Genomic DNA, 18,727 nt, shown 5'->3' with positions numbered 1-18,727 from the left:
AAAAACACCACCCCCACCAACCAGGCGCCGGGGCGAGGAAGGAAGCTCCGCCCACCTCCTCCTGCAGCGGCTCCCTTGGGGCACTTCCGGTCGGGGCTGTGGGCGGGGCTTGTGTCTCCCCGTCGCGGAGAAGGGGCGCCGTCGGATGACGCCGCCTGGGTCGGGCTACCGTATATGCGGATGTAGGGGCGCCGCCCGGAGGCGGCTGTTACCGTATTTGCGGCCGTGGCCAGAGAAGCCTCCGCCGGCGGTAAGTGGCGCGCCGCTGGCTGCGCTCTGCACATGCCCCGGGGGCCGCTCCTCCGGGGCAGCGGGCGAGCTGGTTCTTGCAAGGCGAGGGGGGGTTGGACTAGATGGCCCCTGGGGGTCCCTCCCCGAGGTGGCCCGGGCAGCCTCGCCCCAGCTGGGCGTCGCGTCCTCCTGTCTGGCCGCTTGGCCGTCTCTTCTCCCCCCGGGGGTCCCGGGCACCGAGAGGCCTCTCCGTCCGGCTCCCTCGCGAATCCGGCAGCTCGGGGGGCTGGAGGGGGCTGGGGCGCCGGGGCTGACATTCCGCTGCACCGGCCCTCCTCGTTTCCCACTGCTAGGCTGCTTCTATTCCGCCACCTGAAGGAGCCCAGGGTGGCAAGCGACTTCACAGGGCAGGGGGACCTCGGGTTACGGACGCTTCAGGTTACAGGCGCTTCAAGTTACAGACTCCGCTAACCCAGAAATAGTACCTCGGGTTAAGAACTTTACTTCAGGATGAGAACAGAAATCGTGCAGCGGGAGGCCCCATTAGCTAAAGTGGTGCTTCAGGTTAAGGACAGTTTCAGGTTAAGAACGGACCTCCGGAACAAATTAAGTATGTAACCCGAGGTACCACTGTACCACCTTCTTTCTCCCCCTTCTTTCTCCCCACAACCTCACAATGCCTATGACACCAGTGTCTCACACTGAATATAACTGACCTGTAGAAAGGACTCTATGAATTGAAAACAGAGACATTGTCTTTACCATGGTTATTCATGAAAATATTTCAAACATAAAACAATAGTTTAAAAACCGTAAAAGCACTGGTTTCTGGGTTGCCTGGAAGAGCATCATTCAGCCATCTTTAGATTTCCTTCCAAAAGTCCCTAATAATAATACAGTGGTACCTCGGGTTACAGACGCTTCAGGTTACAGACTCCACTAACCCAGAAATAGTGTTTCAGGTTAAGAACTTTGCTTCAGGATGAGAACAGAAATCGGGCTCCAGCGGCACAGCAGCAGGAGGCCCCATTAGCTAAAGTGGTGCTTCAGGTTAAGAACAGTTTCAGGTTAAGAACGCACCTCCGGAACAAATTAAGTATGTAACCAGAGGTACTACTGTAATAATTTATTATTCATACCCTGCCCATCTCACTAGGTTTCCCAACAGAATCTCAAAAACACGATAAAACGTCAAACATTTAAAACTTCCCTCAACAGGGCTGCCTAGTGAGGGAGAGATTGTGGGCAAGTACAGTGGATGCTCAGGTTGTGAACATGATGCATGCAGGATGCACGTTCGCAACCCACAGCGTCCACAACCCGTGGCGGCGCGTCTGCACACACGTGGGTTGGGATTTGGTCTTCTGCGCATGCGCAAAGCGCGATTTATCGCTTCTGCACATGCGCGGCCCCCGAAACCCAGAAATGACCCATTCTGGTACTTCTGGGTTTTGGCGGTCCACAGCCCAAAAAAACGCAACCTGAAGCGTCTGTAACCCGAGGTATGACTACATTGTAGTTCAGCATTGGGGGTCTCTGGCCTGCAATGCGTAAAACTACTCCCATTTGTTACCCAGATTACCATCTCCATATCTTCTTGGCTTTCCTCAGCTGCCTCTGTTTCTTTTCCGTGCTCCAAAAAATAATGAGTTCACAGGTTTTGTTATGTCGGTTTTGTTTCTTAGCATGTGCTCCTTACGTGTCCACATAAATCTTCATGAAAATCAGTTGGCAAAGCAGTAATAGGGGACGCAGCAGCACATCTCCAGGGAGGGCGTTACGCCAGCGGGGAGCCACCACCAAAAAGGCTTCGCTATGGGTTGGCCAATGTTGGGGGCTGAGGGGGTTGAGGCAGAAGGCTGCCTGGGGTGAGGGATGCCGGTGACCAGAGCAGATCTTTGTGGTCTTTCCACCCGCAGGGGCAGCCGTTGAGCCAAGATGGCGGAAGAGAAGAAGATGAAGCTGAGCAACATGCAGCTGCCCACCGAGTCCATGAAGGTCATGGCCGAGTCGATGGGCATTGGGCAGGTCCCTGAGGAGACCTGCCAGATGCTGGCGGACGAAGTCAGCTATCGCATCAAGGAGATTGCTCAGGTCGGTACTTCTTCCCGCAGCACGGAGTTCAACTGCGGAACTCCCTTCCACAGGAGGCAAGACTGGCCACCAACTCAGATAGCTTTATAATGATAATAATAATTTATACCCTGCCCTCCCCAGCCAAGACTGGGCTCAGGGCGGCTAACAACCGATTGATTGAAATACAACTTAAAAACAAGATTAAAATACAACATTAAAACATTAAAATGCAGCCTCATTTCAATAGAAACTCAAATCAAAAACTTTTTGGGGATGAAAACATCAGGTCTTCACCAAGGCTAGCTTTGAAAGAGGATGGGCAAACCAACCAACCCCTGTGTTACAAAATATGAATCAGCAATATCAGAAGCAACACGATGGCCAGAAACAATTACAATGTGGAAAACTTTATGGAATAATTCAAAACATCAAAACTCAGAAAATGAAGTCCCTGCAAGTCCTGTTTCGTTGAATTCTTCATCATGCATGAGCCCTGTTCTGGAGTACTTTTCATTCTCATGTGTATTATATCTATTCAAAAAAAAGATTGGTTAATGATGAAATTACATATCTTTCTACTTACGAGTGTTGAACTAATTGGCTGATGAAGAATTCAACGAAACATGTCAAAATATTGTTCTAAAAATGACATGTTAATAGGCTTAGAGTAAAAAATGTAAGCAATAACAAAACCAATAAAGAAAGAAGGAAAAATCAGAATTTTACAAAAAAAAATAACTTATTATAGAATGCAAGGGGGGAAAGGTAGAAAGAAATATAAAGAAGTCAAATTGCTGTGGAGGGATGTAGAGGGTGGGTGGTGGGTTTTATAATTTAGTGTATAACTATGCAGCTGTTGTAATCTAGGAATTATATTTTATGTGAGGGAATCATTGGGAATTTTCGTTATTATGTATATATGTTAACTTGCAATAAAGATCTTTGAAAATTTAAAAAAGAATTCAACGAAGCAGTAGTTGTTATCCATAAACACTGTTGCAGAGTTCAGAGTTGGACATCAGAATCGGACATTTGCTGATTATACAAAGCTGTTCACAGCTTGCTTTCCGCCGGGTAAAGTCTGGCACCGTGATTCGTTTAAGGACTTTCAGAGACTTTCAGAGACTTCAGCTTGTTAGTTTGGATGTTTGGAATCATTCCCTAAAGTTTTTCACATTGTGATTGTTTCTGGCCATTGCGTTGCTTTTGAAAGATGACAGAGAAGAGGGCTTTGAAGGGCTACCAGCCATGATGGCTACGCTCTGACGCCAAGTTTGGAGGCAGTAAATGCTTTTCTCATGCTCACGGAAAGATTCGGGGGACCCCAAAGGTTTGTGGGGCTGTGCAATTCATCTCCGCTCACCCTGATTGACTTCCAACTGTGCAGGGCCCAGAAAGCGTCAGTGTGACATCGGTTGATTGGCAGGCGGTTGCCCTGCAGGGTTTGGGGAGGTGGGGAGGTAGGGGAAGAGGGAGCTTTGGCCTCCCCTCTTTGAGGCGCACCCAACCCTTTGCCCGGTCTCTCTTTTTCCCTCTGCGACTTCCACCCTCTCAGGATGCCTTGAAGTTCATGCGCATGGGCAAACGCCGGACCCTCATGACGGGGGACATCGACTTGGCCCTAAAATTGAAGAACGTGGAGGTGAGTGTTGGGGTGGGGCGGGCAATTTCGGCAGGGCTGGGGGTGTTTGTGTGGAAGCAGAGCCATCTTCTTGAGCTGCGTGTTCCTGCCTTGCAGGGGGTTGGACTAGATGACCTGTGGGGGTCCCTTCCAACTGTGATTGTGTGTTCATTGCTGCCTCAGAGAAATTGGCATAGTGGCTAAGGGGTGATCCCACCTCTATCTGGGGGTTATTTTTATTAAACATACAGGTGAAACTTGAAAAATTAGAATCCCGTGGGAAAGTTAATATATTTCAGTAATTCAGCTTAAAAGGTGAAATATATTAAATAAATTAAATATATTAAATATGTTTAAATAGCTTAAATATATTAAAACTAATATAGGAGATAGATTCGTGACATGATTCGAGATACATCAAGCCTTTATTTGTTATAATTGTGATGATCATGGCGTACAGCTGATGGAAACCCCAAATTAACAATCTCAGAAAATTATAATATTGTGAAAAGGTGCAGTAGCTATTCAATCCATAACCCCTGCAATGGGTTCCTGAGCCTTGAAATGGTCTCTCCGCCTGGTTCAGTAGGAGGCGCAATCACGGGGAAGGCTGCTGACCTGACAGTTGTGCAGAAAGCCGTCCTTGAGACCCTCCATAAGGAGGGAAAGCCTCAAAAGGTAATTTCCCACAATATTCTAATTTTTCGAGTTTCCATCGCAGCCACGTGGGTGCCAAATTCCTTACATTTGGCGGCATCTGTAAACGGACGAGACCCTTTTGTTTATTTCACTGCCTCTTTCGTTGTGTTTTCACGCCCCGTGTACAATTGCGTCCGTTTCATTCTCCCCAGATTTTGACCCTGTTCTCGAAAGCTCCTTGTCTTGAACTTAACAGTACTTTCCCATCATTATTTGCTTTTTCTCCTGGTCCGTGTTATAGGAAAGAACTAAAAATAAATGAGCGATCCTAGATTCATAGAATTGCAAAGCTGGGAGGGACCCTGAGGGTCATCTAGTCCAGCCCCCTGCAGTGCAGGAATATTTTGCCTAACGTGGTACTTGAACCCTCGACCCTGAGATTAAGAGTCTCCTGCTCTACCAGCTGAGTCGGGGCTGGGTGGCAGCTGGTTGTTTTGAGTTGGATTCAGCGAGGGAGGCAGCAGGGCCTTATCCGGGGCTACCCCTTTTGGGTCCTTGAACCACTTTCTTCTTCTGTTTCCGCCACAGCCGCTGTACGGCTTCCACGCCCAGGAGTTCATCCCCTTCCGCTACGCCAGCGGCGGGGGGCGCGAGCTGCACTTCTACGAGGAGAAAGAGGTGGACCTGAGCGACATCATCAACACCCCCTTGCCTCGCGTGCCCCTCGACGTCTGCCTCAAAGGTGAGGGGCGGGTGGGAGCCCAGGGGCCGTGTGGCGCTCAGATCCAGGGTGGGCTCGGAGAAGGTGGGTGCCTCCTCTTGGCAAAGCAGCGTTCATGCATGAGGAGAGGGCGATGGAGGGCAAGCAGCCACAAGGTTTTAGTGTTCTATTTTAATCTTGTTTTTATTATTGGTTGTTAGCCGCCCTGAGCCCAGCCTTGGCTGGGAAGGGCGGGGTATAAATAAAACTTATTATTATTATTATTAATGGCTACTCACTGCCCTCCACTGTAGTGATCAGGTGGGATTGCTAGCAGGAATTACAAAAAATATGGAGCAAGCCATTTGTGCCAGCAATGAAAGCATTGACTGGGTTTGAGCCATTCTGAGAAGATTTCTGATCAATCCAGGCCTCTGCATCCCTGTCCAATTTCTCTTGCTTGGCAAGTCACATACACAGACCAGTGGCTTCACCAGGCATCCTCCGTACATGAAGATAGTAGGTTACTTTGATGTAGTAGTTACTGTATTTTTTGCTCTAAAAGACTCACTTTTCCCCTCCTAAAAAGTAAGGGGAAATGTGTGTGCGTCTTATGGAGTGAATGCAGGCTGCGCAGCTATCCCAGAAGCCAGAACAGCAAGAGGGATTGCTGCTTTCACTGCGCAGCGATCCCTTCTTGCTGTTCTGGCTTCTGGGATTCAGAATATTTTTTTTTCTTGTTTTCCTTCTCCAAAAACTGGGTGCGTCTTGTGGTCTGGTGCGTCTTATAGAGTGAAAAATACAGTAGACCTTAAGGGCCTGGAAGAGAGTTCACAAGGATACTGCCATCCTTGTTATTATAATCCTTGTTGTTATTCATGTTTTTATACTGTATTTTATGCTGCTTTTATAATTAAGTGTTTTAAATTTGTTGCTAGCTGCCCTGAGCCCAGTTTTTGAACCAGGAAGGGCAGGGTAGAAATAAATTTTATTATTATTATTATTCTTGACCCTTGGCAGTCCCTTCTGGCCCTGGTGTGAGGGACCTTAGAATTGTAGACTTCGAAAGTACCCCAAAGGTCATCCAGTCCAACCCCCTGCAATGCAGGGATCTTTGAAGAGGTGTTTTCCAAGCGTCTAGGAGAAGCGACTCTTGAGATCCGCGCTGGGATCCTCAAGCTTGTGGGTCGGCAGCTGAGCAGAAGCGTGCGGAGGTTTGCCTCTCTCTTTGCCTCTGAGGTTTCTTTTCCCTTCTCTCGTAGCCCACTGGCTGAGCATCGAGGGGGTCCAGCCCGCCATCCCGGAAAACCCACCCCCAGGTGAGTCGCCTGCTTTGGTTGATGCCGTGAATCTGATGGGGCACTTTCTTTTTTAAAAAATTCATTTTTATTAAGTTTTCCACTTTAACAATCCAATCCAATCACATTAAATATTCCAAGTTATACATATTGTGATGAATATAGGGGTTGCTCGTGCGTAAGTTGCCGCCACTCCTGGCTATGTTGCCTTGTTAAACCTTTCCTGTCTGGACAGCCCTTCACTTCGTGGCTGCCTCAGTCGCTAGCAGAATCCGTCAGTGGGCGTTTCTTAAACCTTTTCCAGCATAAAAGCTGTTTGACGCCAAGTCTCCTCCTACTCTCCCTGCGCGGAAGTCTTCTGCGCAGGGAGGGTGTGGGTAGCGGAGGACCCGTGCTCTCCCCGCTGGTGTCCGGCGAGGAGTCCTGGAGCCCTCCCGCCGATTCCCCCATCTGCCCCCCTTTGTCCCTGGTGTTGCGCTGATTTCCTTCCCCAGCTGATGATGAGCTGCCTCTCTCCCTGCTGGGTCCTTCTCCAGCATCACTTGGGAGCCTTCCCTCCGCCTCTGGCTCCGATGTCAGTTCCCTGACACATATACATATCCAATAATCCAAATATTCTGCCAAATTATATTTTTTTAAATGGGACTTCCCATGTTAGGAGTGTTCTCTCTGTTTGGTGCACGTTAGGAAGTCAATAAATGAAACTTCATTTACACAAAGAAGAAGCAGACCCCGACCTCAATCCATCTTTTCCCCTTCCTCTCCAGCCCCGAAGGAGCAGCAGAAAACAGAGGCGACCGAGCCCCTCAAGGCAACGAAACCAGGACAGGAGGAGGACGGCGCCCTCAGGGGCAAAGGGCAGACCACCGCGGCCCCCGATGGCAAAGGTCAGGTCTTGGCAGGGCAGTGGTGCTCTGTATTTTGATAAATGTTTGCCCGTTTATTTTTTTGATGGAGTTACCAGCTTGGTGGATCAGGGGGACGCTGTGCATGTAGTATATCTTGATTTCAAGAAGGCTCTTGTCACAGTCCCCTGTGATATTCTTGCAGAGAAGCTGCTAAAATGTGGACTGGGCAAGGCACCGTAGTTTTCACTCCATAAGACACACTTTTTCCTTCCTAAAAAGTAAGGGGAAATGTCTGTGCATCTAATGGAGCAAATGTGTGGTCCCTGGTACCTCACTTCATTTAAAGACTTTCAGAGACTTTGAGACTAAGATTTCATTTTGAACTTGTTATTGTTTAAAGGAATTCTATAAAGGTTGCCTATTAGGTATGTATATGGTCGTCCTGTTGCCTAAACATTGTTGACCTGCGGAAGGAAGCTGGAGGGGTCAGCCAGATGAAGATGTCCGTTGTCAACCAACCTGGTGCCCACAGATCTCCAGCTGGTCGCAACTGGACCCGCGCCAGTCGCCAAACCCTTTGCTGCCCCTCCGTGACCCTGCCTTCCTTCCCTCCCTGCCAGGCAAAGAGAAGAAAGGCCCCCTTTTGGAGGGAGCCCCCCTGAAGCTGAAGCCCCGGAGCATCCACGAGCTCTCCGTCGAGCAGCAGCTGTACTACAAGGAGATCACGGAGGCCTGCGTGGGCTCCTGCGAGGCAAAGCGGGCGGTGAGAAACCGTGGAAGGGAACCCCCGAGATCCGCTAGTCCAGTCCCATGTCAGCAGTCGCAGGAGTTGGGGACCTGCTCCTGCCCAGAGGAAAGCTGGCTCTGAATCAGCTGGCTTAGGGCACAGGAAGAGCCTGGCAGCAGGATCAGGCCAGCGGTTGCCCATCTGGCCCAGAACCCTCTTCTTGCAGTGGCCAGCCAGGTGCCCGTTATGGGAAACAGGCAGCAGGATCTGAGCACGTGCACCCTCTCCTCTCCTGTTGTTGCCAGCACTGGGATTCAGAGTGTCTGCTGTTGTGGCAGAGCCCTCGCTCCTTCATTCATTTGCCTAATCCTCTTTTAAAGCCAGGTTGGTGGCCGTCCCAGCCTGCTGTGGCAGGGAGTTCCACAGCTTAACCCTGTGCTGCATGGATAATAATAATAATAATAATAATAATAATAATAATAATAATAATAATATAATTTATTTGTACCCCACCCATCTGGCTGTGTTTCCCCAGCCACTCTGGGCAGCTTCCAACAAAGACCAAAAATACACTAAAATGTCACACATTAAAAACTTCCCTGAACAGGGCTGCCTTCAGATGTCTTCTGAATGTCAGGTAGTTGTTTATTTCCTTGACATCTGAAAGGAGAGCATTCCACAGGGCGGGCGCCACTACCGAGAAGGCCCTCTGCCTGGTTCCCTGCAACCTGGCTTCTCGCAGGGAGGGAACCGCCAGAAGGCCCTCGGTGCTGGACCTCCGTGTCCGGGCTGAATGATGGGAATGGAGACGCTCCTTCAGGTATACTGGACCGAGGCCGTTTAGGGCTTTCAAGGTCAGCACCAACACTTTGATTTGTGCTCGGAAACGTACTGGGAGCCAGTGTAGGTCTTTCAAGAAGTGCTTTTATTTGTCCTGAATCTTCTTAGCTCTCCCTCCACCACCGCAGTGCCTTGGAGAAGGGGGAGTGAGGGGCTCGTGTGGCCAGTTTATACAGTAGTATCTCTTTGTGAGTCTGCCCCGTTTTGTGGAATGTCTGCGGCAAACCTGAAAGTACCGGAATGGGTTACTTCCGGGTTTGCCGCTGGCGCACGTGTGGAAGCGCTGAATCGCGCTTTGCGCAGAAGCGCAAAACCGCTCACTCGCGTGTGCAAAACAGTGCTTCATCAAGCGTCCGGCGCTCCGGAACAGATCCCGGACTCAAAACAAGGTACCACTTTAATTCCACCCTGGAGCCCTCCTGGTGGTGACTTGGACTACAATACCCAGCAGCCAGTATTCCCAGCGCTGATGCATCATGGGAAGTGGAGTCTAAGGCTTTTTGAGGCCTGTGGCTGGAAACCACAGGAAGGGAGACCATTGCTCTGTTGCTCGGATCCTCCTTGTGGGGTTCCCTTTGGGGTGTCTGGTTGTGAGACCAGGATGCTGGCCACGTTTCCTACGATTCCCACGTGGAGCCTCCATGGACAAAGCCAGTCTACCTCAGAATGGTGGAGAACAAGAGTGGGAGGAGGCTGCTGCCCTCGCATCCTTCTTGGGGGCTTTCTTCCCTTTGGGGCGATGGGTCAGCCACTGTGAGGATGCCAGTGGCCTGATCCGGCTGCAACGCCCTCCCTGATTCCTGACGTTCTGCCTTTCTTCTGCAGGAGGCTCTTCAGAGCATCGCCACAGACCCCGGCCTCTACCAGATGCTTCCTCGCTTCAGCACCTTCATCTCCGAAGGGGTAAGGGGTTTGAAAAGTCTTTCAAAACCAGATTAAAACTCTCACCCGCTTCCTAAGCATCCAGACAGGCTGGCCTAAGCAAAGCATATTCTTAGCAGGCGCAGGAAAGAGTGCAGTGTGGGCGCCTGTGCTGGATCTCAAGAGGCAGGGAGTTCCAGAGCCCAGGCGCCGCCACACTAAACGATCGAGTTCTTGCAAATGTGGAATGGGTGTCGCACGGCACCTGTGGCAGCGCCCCTCCTGCTGTTGAGCTGGGCGCATGTGGAGTTACGCGATCATGCAGGTAAACGGGTCTCGAGCTTTTAAAGGGCTTTGTATCCTGATACTCAGGGGGTGGGTTAAACCACACAGCCTAGGACTTGCCGATCAGAAGGTTGGCAGTTCGAATCCCCGCAGTGACGGGGTGAGCTCCTGTTGCTCGGTCCCTGCTCCTGCCCACCTAGCAGTTCAAAAGCACGTCAAAGTGCAAGTAGATGAATAGGTACCACTCCGGCGGGAAGGTAAACGGCGTTTCCGTGTGCTGCTCTGGTTCGCCAGAAGCGGCTTAGTCATGCTGGCCACATGACCCGGAAGCTGTACGCCGGCTCCCTCGGCCAGTAAAGCGAGATGAGCGCCCCAACCCCAGAGTCGGCCACGACTGGACCTAATGGTCAGGGGTCCCTTTACCTTTTATCCTGATAGTAGCAGCAGCACCTTGAACCTGGCCCTGTGTCGGATCAGACCCCTCAGCAGCAACGGCACTCACTGCAGGCAAGGCCTCCTTGCTCCTGTCAGCAATTGTGCTGCAGCATCCCATGCCTACTGCAGCCTCCGGGTCAGGCGCGAAAAAAGCCCTGCATTCGAGGGCACATTTTATTTTAATTTTTTTTTTAATTGCGTTTTTATGCATATGAAACAAAACCATTTCAAACATTAAAATACAAGGTTCTTTCGAACCTCCTTCCCTCCCTCCCTTCATGAGTTCCATGTTTAAATTGCTGCATCTTTTACCGTTACCCATCCATTATATAACCACAGTGACCATAAATAGTTCCACATTGCAAGTGTCCTTACATCCCTGCCAAAGATTTTAACTGTTTACAGTGGTCTTTTAAACAAATTACAAATTTACTCCAGTCTTTAGAAAACACTTGAGCTTCCTGGTTTCGGATCTTCCCCATCAGTCTCGCCATCTCTGCCTAGTCCATCAGTTTCGTCTGCCATTCTTCTTTTATTGGTACTTCTCCTTCCTTCCATCTCTGGGCTAGAAGCATTCTCACTGCTGCCATTGCATACATAAAAAGTCTTTTATCTTCTTTTGGAGACTCTGTTATACCTAGTAAAAAGGCTTCTGGTTTTTTGACAAATGTATTTTTAAGCATTTTCTTTAGTTCATTATACACCATATACCATTTCCCAGAAAGCCTTTACCAATGTACATGTCCACCACATACGGTAAAAGATGCCTAGAGTGCGTATCTCTGTAGCCACCGGCTGCCTTTCCCAATCTGATCTGGAGCCTCTCACCTGAGGTCCCATTCCCTCCCTCTCTCCAGGTGCGGGTGAACGTGGTACAGAATAACCTGGCTCTGCTGATCTACCTGATGAGGATGGTGAAGGCCTTGATGGACAACCCCACCCTCTACCTGGAGAAATACGTGAGCCCCCCTCTCTCTCTCTCTCTTGGATAGAGGGACCATTAAGCAAAATAAGCCCATTCTTAGGGCATCAAAGTAAGCGGGGGGAACCACAGACATGGTCCATGGGCCACATGGTGCCGCTGAACCAAGTTCCACTGGAGGGCGGGAGAGAAAAAGCCTGAAGTGATTAAATAAGTGTAGAAGACTATATCGAGCGTGCCTCATCCAAATGCTTTGGTATACAGTGGTACCTTGGTTTACGAACTTAATCCGTTACGGAAGTCCATTCTTAAACCAAGGCGTGCTTTACCATAACAGCGGGGGACTCAATTTACAAATGGGACACACTCAACAGGAAGCATCAACTGGGCTGCATCAATAGGAGTATAGCATCTAGATCAAGGGAAGTAATAGTGCCACTGTATTCTGCTCTGGTCAGACCTCACCTGGAGTACTGTGTCCAGTTCTGGGCACCACAGTTCAAGAAGGACACTGACCAACTGGAACGTGTCCAGAGGAGGGCAACCAAAATGGTCAAAGGCCTGGAAACGATGCCTTATGAGGAACGGCTAAGGGAGCTGGGCATGTTTAGCCTGGAGAAGAGGAGGTTAAGGGGTGATATGATAGCCATGTTCAAATATATAAAAGGATGTCACATCGAGGAGGGAGAAAGGTTGTTTTCTGCTGCTCCAGAGAAGCGGACACGGAGCAATGGATCCAAACTACAAGAAAGAAGATTCCACCTAAACATTAGGAAGAACTTCCTGACAGTAAGAGCTGTTCGACAGTGGAATTTGCTGCCAAGGAGTGTGGTGGAGTCTCCTCCTTTGGAGGTCTTTAAGCAGAGGCTTGACAACGATATGTCAGGAGTGCTCTGATGGTGTTTCCTGCTTGGCAGGGGGTTGGACTCGATGGCCCTTGTGGTCTCTTCCAACTCTAGGATTCTATGATTCTAAGCAGAACATGTTCTGCTTCCAAGGCAAAGTTCACAAACCAAAACACCTACTTCCAGGCTGTTCATAAACTAAGCTGTTCTTAAACCAAGGTACCACTGCATTTGCCTTGGTGTCTGTTTAACAAGAACGGTCACAAATGGCTCAGCTGAGTGTTCCTTTTCTCAGCTAGAAGTCCCAGCAGAGCAACTAGGCAGGCCGGACGCCTGTTCTCGACAAAGTACAGAAGCAGGTGTGTTACGTAAGATTAGTTTTGAGGATCCGATCAAGGCGAAAATTACCCTAACCCACACATTCTTTTATAAGCAGTCGTTAACAGTCGTCAACAGGTTTACCATACCCCTTGAGTCAATCACCCATCTCCCACTACCCTTCTGAGGAAAACCCCACCCCACTCTCCCACTATATATAAGGGTCTGATGACTTCTGTTTCAGTGTATCTGAAGAAGTGTGCATGCACACGAAAGCTTAGACCCAGAACAAACTTAGTTGGTCCATAAGGTGCTACTGGACAATTTGTTTAAGCTTTTTCATTCTTTTATAAATTATATTTATTATCCGAAGAAATACAAAACGTAGCAAGCTATTAATATTTACGTATTAAATAAGTAGAATGTAAGACGCATCTGCGGGGGTCGTGTTTTGCTGCTTCTGCGCAAGTGCGTGACATCCTTTTGAGCGTCTGCGCATGCGCGAGCGGCGAAACTTGGAAGTAACGCGCTCCGTTGCTTCTGGGTTGCCACGGAGCGTAACTTGAAAACGCTCAACCTGAAGCACATTTAACCCGGGGTATGACTGTATTGGTCGAAATAAAGTCTCTGTCTGCAAGCAGCTCAGTTTTTTATTATCCTTTGAATTAGGTATATACAGGGGCACCAAAATCTTTTAGAGGTCGAAAGGTCTTAATCCAGCCCTGCTCTCTCTGGGGGGCTGGGGGCCACTGGGCAGGTGGGTGAGCCTCTCCCTGCTGCTAGCGGGTCTTAGCCTCTGGCTGAAACGGCCCTTCCTCTTCCTCGTCCAGCCCTGGGTGGGGGGTGTCTTGGGGTGCCCTAAAGTGAATCGGGAGCCGGCGCTGACCTTAACGCCATGGGCATCTTTTCTTCCCCACCCCCTGGCAGCTCCACGAACTGATCCCAGCCGTCATGACCTGCATCGTCAGCCGCCAGCTGTGTCTTCGGCCGGACGTGGACAACCACTGGGCGCTGCGGGACTTTGCTGCCCGGCTCATCGCCCAGATCTGCAAGAACTTCAGCACCACCACAAACAACATTCAGTCGCGCATCACCAAGACCTTCACCAAGGTGCATTTTAACGCCGGAACACGCGGGCCTCCGATGGAGCTGAGCGTGGGGAGGTTGAGTTGGACTGCGGAACTCCCTGCCACCACAGGCCGCGATGGGTGCCGTCTAGGGTGGCTTTAAAAGAGGGTTGGGGGAATTCATGGAGGAGGGCAGGGTTTCGAGGGCTCCCGGTATGTTTCCGGGCACAATTCAAAGTGTTGGGGCTGAGCTTAAGCCCTAAACGGCCCCAAATGCCCAGTATACCTGAAGGAGCGTCTCCACCCCCATTGGTTTGCCTGGACGCTGAGGTCCAGCTCCGAGGGCCTTCTGGCGGTTCCCTCGCTGCGAGAAGCCAAGTTACAGGGAACCAGGCAGAGGGCCTTCTTGGTGGTGGCGCCCTCCCATCAGATGTCAAGGCAACCCTTTTTAGGGAAGTCTTTTATGTTTTATGGTGTTTTTAATATTCTGATGGGAGCTGCCCAGAGTGGCTAGGGAGGCCCAGCCAGATGGGCGGGATATGTCATAAATAATAATAATAATAATAATAATAATAATAATAATAATAATAATAATAGTTGTTGTTGCCAGGATGGCTCTGTTTGCCTCCCCAGTCAGAGGCAGTGATGCTTCTGAATCCCACTTGCTGGAAAACGCAGGAGGGGAGAGGGCTCTTGGGTTCGGATCCTGCTTGCAGCTTTCCTATAATTTTTTGGCAACTTTTTGGCTGCTGTGATACTAAATGAGCCCCGTTTGGCCTGATCCACCAGCCAGGCTCTCCTCCTGTTCATATAATAAATAATAATAATTTTTATTTATAACCCGCCCTCCCCAGCCAAGACCGGGCTCAGGGCAGCTAACACCAGATATAAAAACAATTGATTAAAATACAACTTAAAAACAAGATTAAAACACAACATTAAAATGCAGCCTCATTTCAGCAGGAACTCAAAAACTTTTTGGAGGATGAAAACGTCAAGTGTTTAGCAAGGCTAACTGTGCAGACTGGTCCTAAAGGTAAAGGGACCCCTGACCATTAGGTCCAGTCGTGGCCGACTCTGGGGTTGCAGCGTTCACCTCGCTTTAGTGGCCGAGGGAGCCAGCGTACAGCTTTCGGGTCATGTGGCCAGCAGGACTAAGCCGCTTCTGGCGAACCAGAGCAGCGCACGGAAACGCCGTTTACCTTCCCACCAGAGTGGTACCTATTCATCTACTTTGACGTGCTTTCGAACTGCTAGGTTGGCAGGAGCAGGGACCGAGCAACGGGAGCTCACCCCGTCGCGGGGATTCGAATCGCCGACCTTCTGATCGGCAAGCCCTAGGCTCTGTGGTTTGACCCACAGCGCCACCCGTGTCCCTTCCAGACTGGTCCTACATGGGCCAGAAAAAAGCCAGGGAAGACCCCAAATAGGAGTTCCATCACAGGAAAGGAGAAAGGAAAGAAAAGAGGGGAAGGGGATCAAGTTGCTTCCAAGCCAAAAGCCAGGCGGGACAACTCTGTCTTACAAGCCCTGCGGAATCAGATCAAAATATGCATTTAGGGAGTCCGCTCCCCTCCCCCTGACTCCTCTCTCTCTCTCTCTCTTCTTCCCCCACTAGAGCTGGGTGGACGAGAAGACCCCCTGGACCACGCGCTACGGCTCCATCGCAGGGCTGGCTGAGCTGGGGCACGATGTGAGTAGCCTCAGAGCTGGCTATGGGCACAGCAGGGGCAGCCCAGGGGGCAAGCCAGGCTCACATCTCCCCCCTCACTCTCCTCCTGCCTCCCCAGGTGATCAAGACCCTCATCCTGCCCCGGCTGCAGGTGGAGGGGGAGAGTGTCCGCTCCGTCCTCGAGGGGCCGGTCGTCAGCAACATCGACAAGATCGGGGCCGACCACGTCCAGAGCCTCCTCTTGGTAAGGGGGCAGCCGGCGGGGGGGTGGGGTGGCTGCTGCCGAATGGCTTGCCTGCGTACAGAGAAAGAGCTGGTCCCAGGCACAGGGAGAAGCTGTGGGGAGGAAAATATAGGTCACCCATGTGGGGCAATTGATCGGCTGGAGCCCTAGATCCAAAGTTTGGGGCTGGACAAATCTCTCCAGCAAGAGGGGAGCTCCCAGAAAAGTATTAAGGTCACAGAATCACACAGCACAGTGATGAAGCATGAGGAATACAGTAGAATTGGTTGGAAGGGACACCAAGGGTCATCTAGTCCAACCCGCTGCAACGCGAGAATCTTTTGAACCCACAACCCTGAGATTAAGAGTCTCATGCTCTGCCAACTTAGCTGCCCCCTATATAGGCAGTTGGATCCTTTAAACATCCCATTTAGTCCACTGCCCTTCTCTGCCCCTCTGGCAACGAACGGACCACACCGTGAGGAAGTTTAAACGCTTTACTTACAAACTCCAAAGGTCAGATTCATGTGTTAGTGCATGCAGCAAGGAGAAGAACGTGGGTGGGAAATTCAGAAAAATATTTCTGAGCGCATGGTCTGGGCAGTGCATTAATCTCCTCCTGTGTAACTTCCTTGCGCTTGAATCCTGCCTGTGGGCTTGCCAAGGGCACCTACTTGGCGTCTGTGAGGGCAGGACGGTGGAATAGGCGGGTCCCCTTTTTGCCCAACCAGCTTCTGGGCTCTTCTGCTCTTCCGATGGAACTTCCACATCCAGGGGCAGTCTTTCTCCATTCCCGGGCTCTTAGTGGCTTGCGGCTGCCGCGAGGGCAGGATGCTGGGCTTGGGTGCTTCTTCTGAAGTCTCTCCTACGTCCTCCCCCCACCGCAGAAACACTGTGCTCCGGTCCTGGCGAAGCTGCGCCCCCAGCCCGACAACCAGGAGGCCTACCGGGCAGAGTACGGGGCGCTGGGCACCCTCCTGTGCACCCACGTGGTCAAGGCTCGCGCCCAGGCAGCCATGCAGGCGCAGCAGGTGAACCGCACCACCCTCACCATCACCCAGGTAAGGGGGGGCAGAACCCCCACCCCCAAGCACCCACGGGCTCCGGGTCTCTCCCTCCCTGGGCAGCCCCACCCAGGGCTGCGGTTCCCCTCTCCCTTCATAATAATAATAAATTTTATTAATTTTATTTAAATAAATTTTAAATATTTAAATTTTATTTAAAGAGGCAGCCTTGTTTAGGGAAGCTTTTAATGTTTAATAGGTTATTGTATTTTAGTGTTTTGATGGAAGCCGCCCAGAGTGGCTGCAGAAACCATCCAGATATGCGGGGTATAAATAATAAATTATTGTTATTGTTGTTATTATTATTATTATTAGGGCCTGGAACAAGGGCCTGGGGTCTGTGGTGTGCACGCCTAGGATGCATTAAGAAGACTGGGTGCCATCTGTGCATGTGCAGAGTGCATTTGCCCCACCACTGAAGGAACTCACACTTGGTAGTGGTGCCCGCCCTGTGGAACTCCCTCCCACCAGATGGGAAAAAACACCTACCAGACTTTTAGGAGACACCTGAAGGCAGCCCTGTTTAGGGAAGCTTTTCATATCTGAAGGGCTATTGTATTTTAACATTTTGTTGGAAGCTGCCCAGAGTGGCTGGGGAAACCCAGCCAGATGGGCAGGGTATAAATAAAAAATTATTATTACAGTGGTACCTCGGGTTAAGTACTTAATTCGTTCCGGAGGTACGTACTTAACCTGAAACTGAAGCACCACTTTAGCTAATGGGGCCTCCCGCTGCTGCCGCGCCACCAGAGCCAGATTTCTGTTCTTATCCTGAAGCAAAGTTCTTAACCTGAAGCACTATTTCTGGGTTAGCAGAATGTGTAACCTGAAGCGTATGTAACCCGAGGTACCACTGTATTATTATTATTATTATTATTATTATTATTATTATTATTATTATTATTATTCCTCCCCAGCCAAACACCAGCTATAAAACAATTGATTGAAATACAGTTTAAAAAACAAGATTAAAATGAACCTGGGAGGGAAAATCTACCACCTCCTGTGATCCTCTCTCTGTCTCTCTTTCTCTCCGCAGCCTCGCCCCACGCTGACCCTGTCCCAGGCCCCCCAGGGGGGCTCCGGCAGCGCCTCGCGGGCCCCCAGCATCATCAAGATGCCCGGCTCGCTGGCCCTCCCCATGCAGACGCTGGTCTCTGCCCGGCCGGCCACCCCCACCCAGCCCTCCCCGCCGCCCACCAAGTTCATCGTCATGTCCTCCTCGGCCTCCGGGACGCCCACCTCGCAGCAGGTGATCACGCTCAGCGGGGGCCCCGCCTGCACCTCCACCTCCCCCGTCACCACCACCGTGCCCAGCACCCAGCCCCTGGTCAAGCTGGTCTCCGGCGGGCAGGCCGCCCCCAGCCCCCCCGTCTCCGGCAGCGTCCAGAAGTACATCGTGGTCTCGCTGCCCGCCGCCGCCGAGGGCAAAGGGGCGGGGGCCGCCCAGCTCTCACCCTCCTCCTCGGGGGCCGGCGGCTTGGCCCTGGCGGGAGGCATCAAGCAGGAGCACGGCGAGAGCCCCCCGCCCCCCGGGAGCAGTGCCAGCACCTCGGCCGCCACCGCCTTCCTGGCCAAGGCCAACGGGGCACAGGGCTTGGTGCCAGAGTCCCCGCAGACGCCCTCCCTGTGAGGGAGGCCGGGCACGTCCCTGGATCGCAAGACGGCTGGGGGGCCGCAAGACAGCGCAGCACCTCCCCTTGCCCACTGCGTGCCAAGAAAGGGGGGCGACGGTGGCATCTCAACAGCATCTGCGTGACGTTAAGTCTATTCCCTCCCCACGTTTGGAGCAACTTGGGGGGCAGAGGAGAAGGAATCGAGACTCTGTGTTGTTTTTTCTTCCTGCGAGCAGCAGGGCCAAATTGGGGGGGCGTGTGTGTGTGTTTGTGAAAGTTGGGTGGGGGGTCCCACGTTTGGTGTTGTAGAAAAGCCCCCCCGTCCTTTCGTCTGTGTCGCAGAACTGTAAATAGGTACTCTTTTAAGTTCCAATAAACTCGGACTCTTCTACCTGTCTGTGAGAGTGGTGTTTGCCCTGTTCCCTTGTGGGATTCCCCC

General features: G+C 51.1%; 1 protein-coding gene across 1 annotated transcript; it reads left to right on the top strand.

Annotated features, from left to right (window-relative positions):
• Positions 1–75: 75 nt before the first annotated feature.
• TAF6 (TATA-box binding protein associated factor 6) lies at positions 76–18,679 on the top strand. Its single transcript, XM_083472617.1, has 14 exons — positions 76–250; positions 2,151–2,325; positions 3,863–3,949; positions 5,156–5,309; positions 6,530–6,586; positions 7,333–7,452; positions 8,034–8,176; positions 9,806–9,883; positions 11,419–11,520; positions 13,574–13,756; positions 15,332–15,406; positions 15,504–15,629; positions 16,496–16,669; positions 17,712–18,679. The coding sequence occupies exons 2-14, from the start codon at positions 2,170–2,172 to the stop codon at positions 18,303–18,305; spliced, it is 2,049 nt and encodes a 682-aa protein (XP_083328743.1). The 5' UTR covers positions 76–250; positions 2,151–2,169; the 3' UTR covers positions 18,306–18,679.
• Positions 18,680–18,727: the final 48 nt, after the last annotated feature.

Source organism: Podarcis liolepis (genome assembly GCF_965112155.1).
Source record: "Podarcis liolepis genome assembly, chromosome: 13".
Classification (NCBI taxonomy): Eukaryota; Metazoa; Chordata; class Lepidosauria; order Squamata; family Lacertidae; genus Podarcis; species Podarcis liolepis.
The sequence above is the reverse complement of the archived record's forward strand: the minus strand, read 5'-3'. Positions and strand labels throughout refer to the sequence as shown.

Coding starts and splice junctions, on each gene's coding strand:
- TAF6 (XM_083472617.1), top strand. CDS start 2,170: ATGGCGGAAGAGAAGAAGATGAAGCTGAGCAACATGCAGCTGCCCACC. Junction 3,950..5,155: donor TAAAATTGAAGAACGTGGAG/GTGAGTGTTGGG, acceptor TTTCCGCCACAG/CCGCTGTACGGCTTCCACGC. Junction 15,630..16,495: donor ACGTCCAGAGCCTCCTCTTG/GTAAGGGGGCAG, acceptor CCCCCACCGCAG/AAACACTGTGCTCCGGTCCT.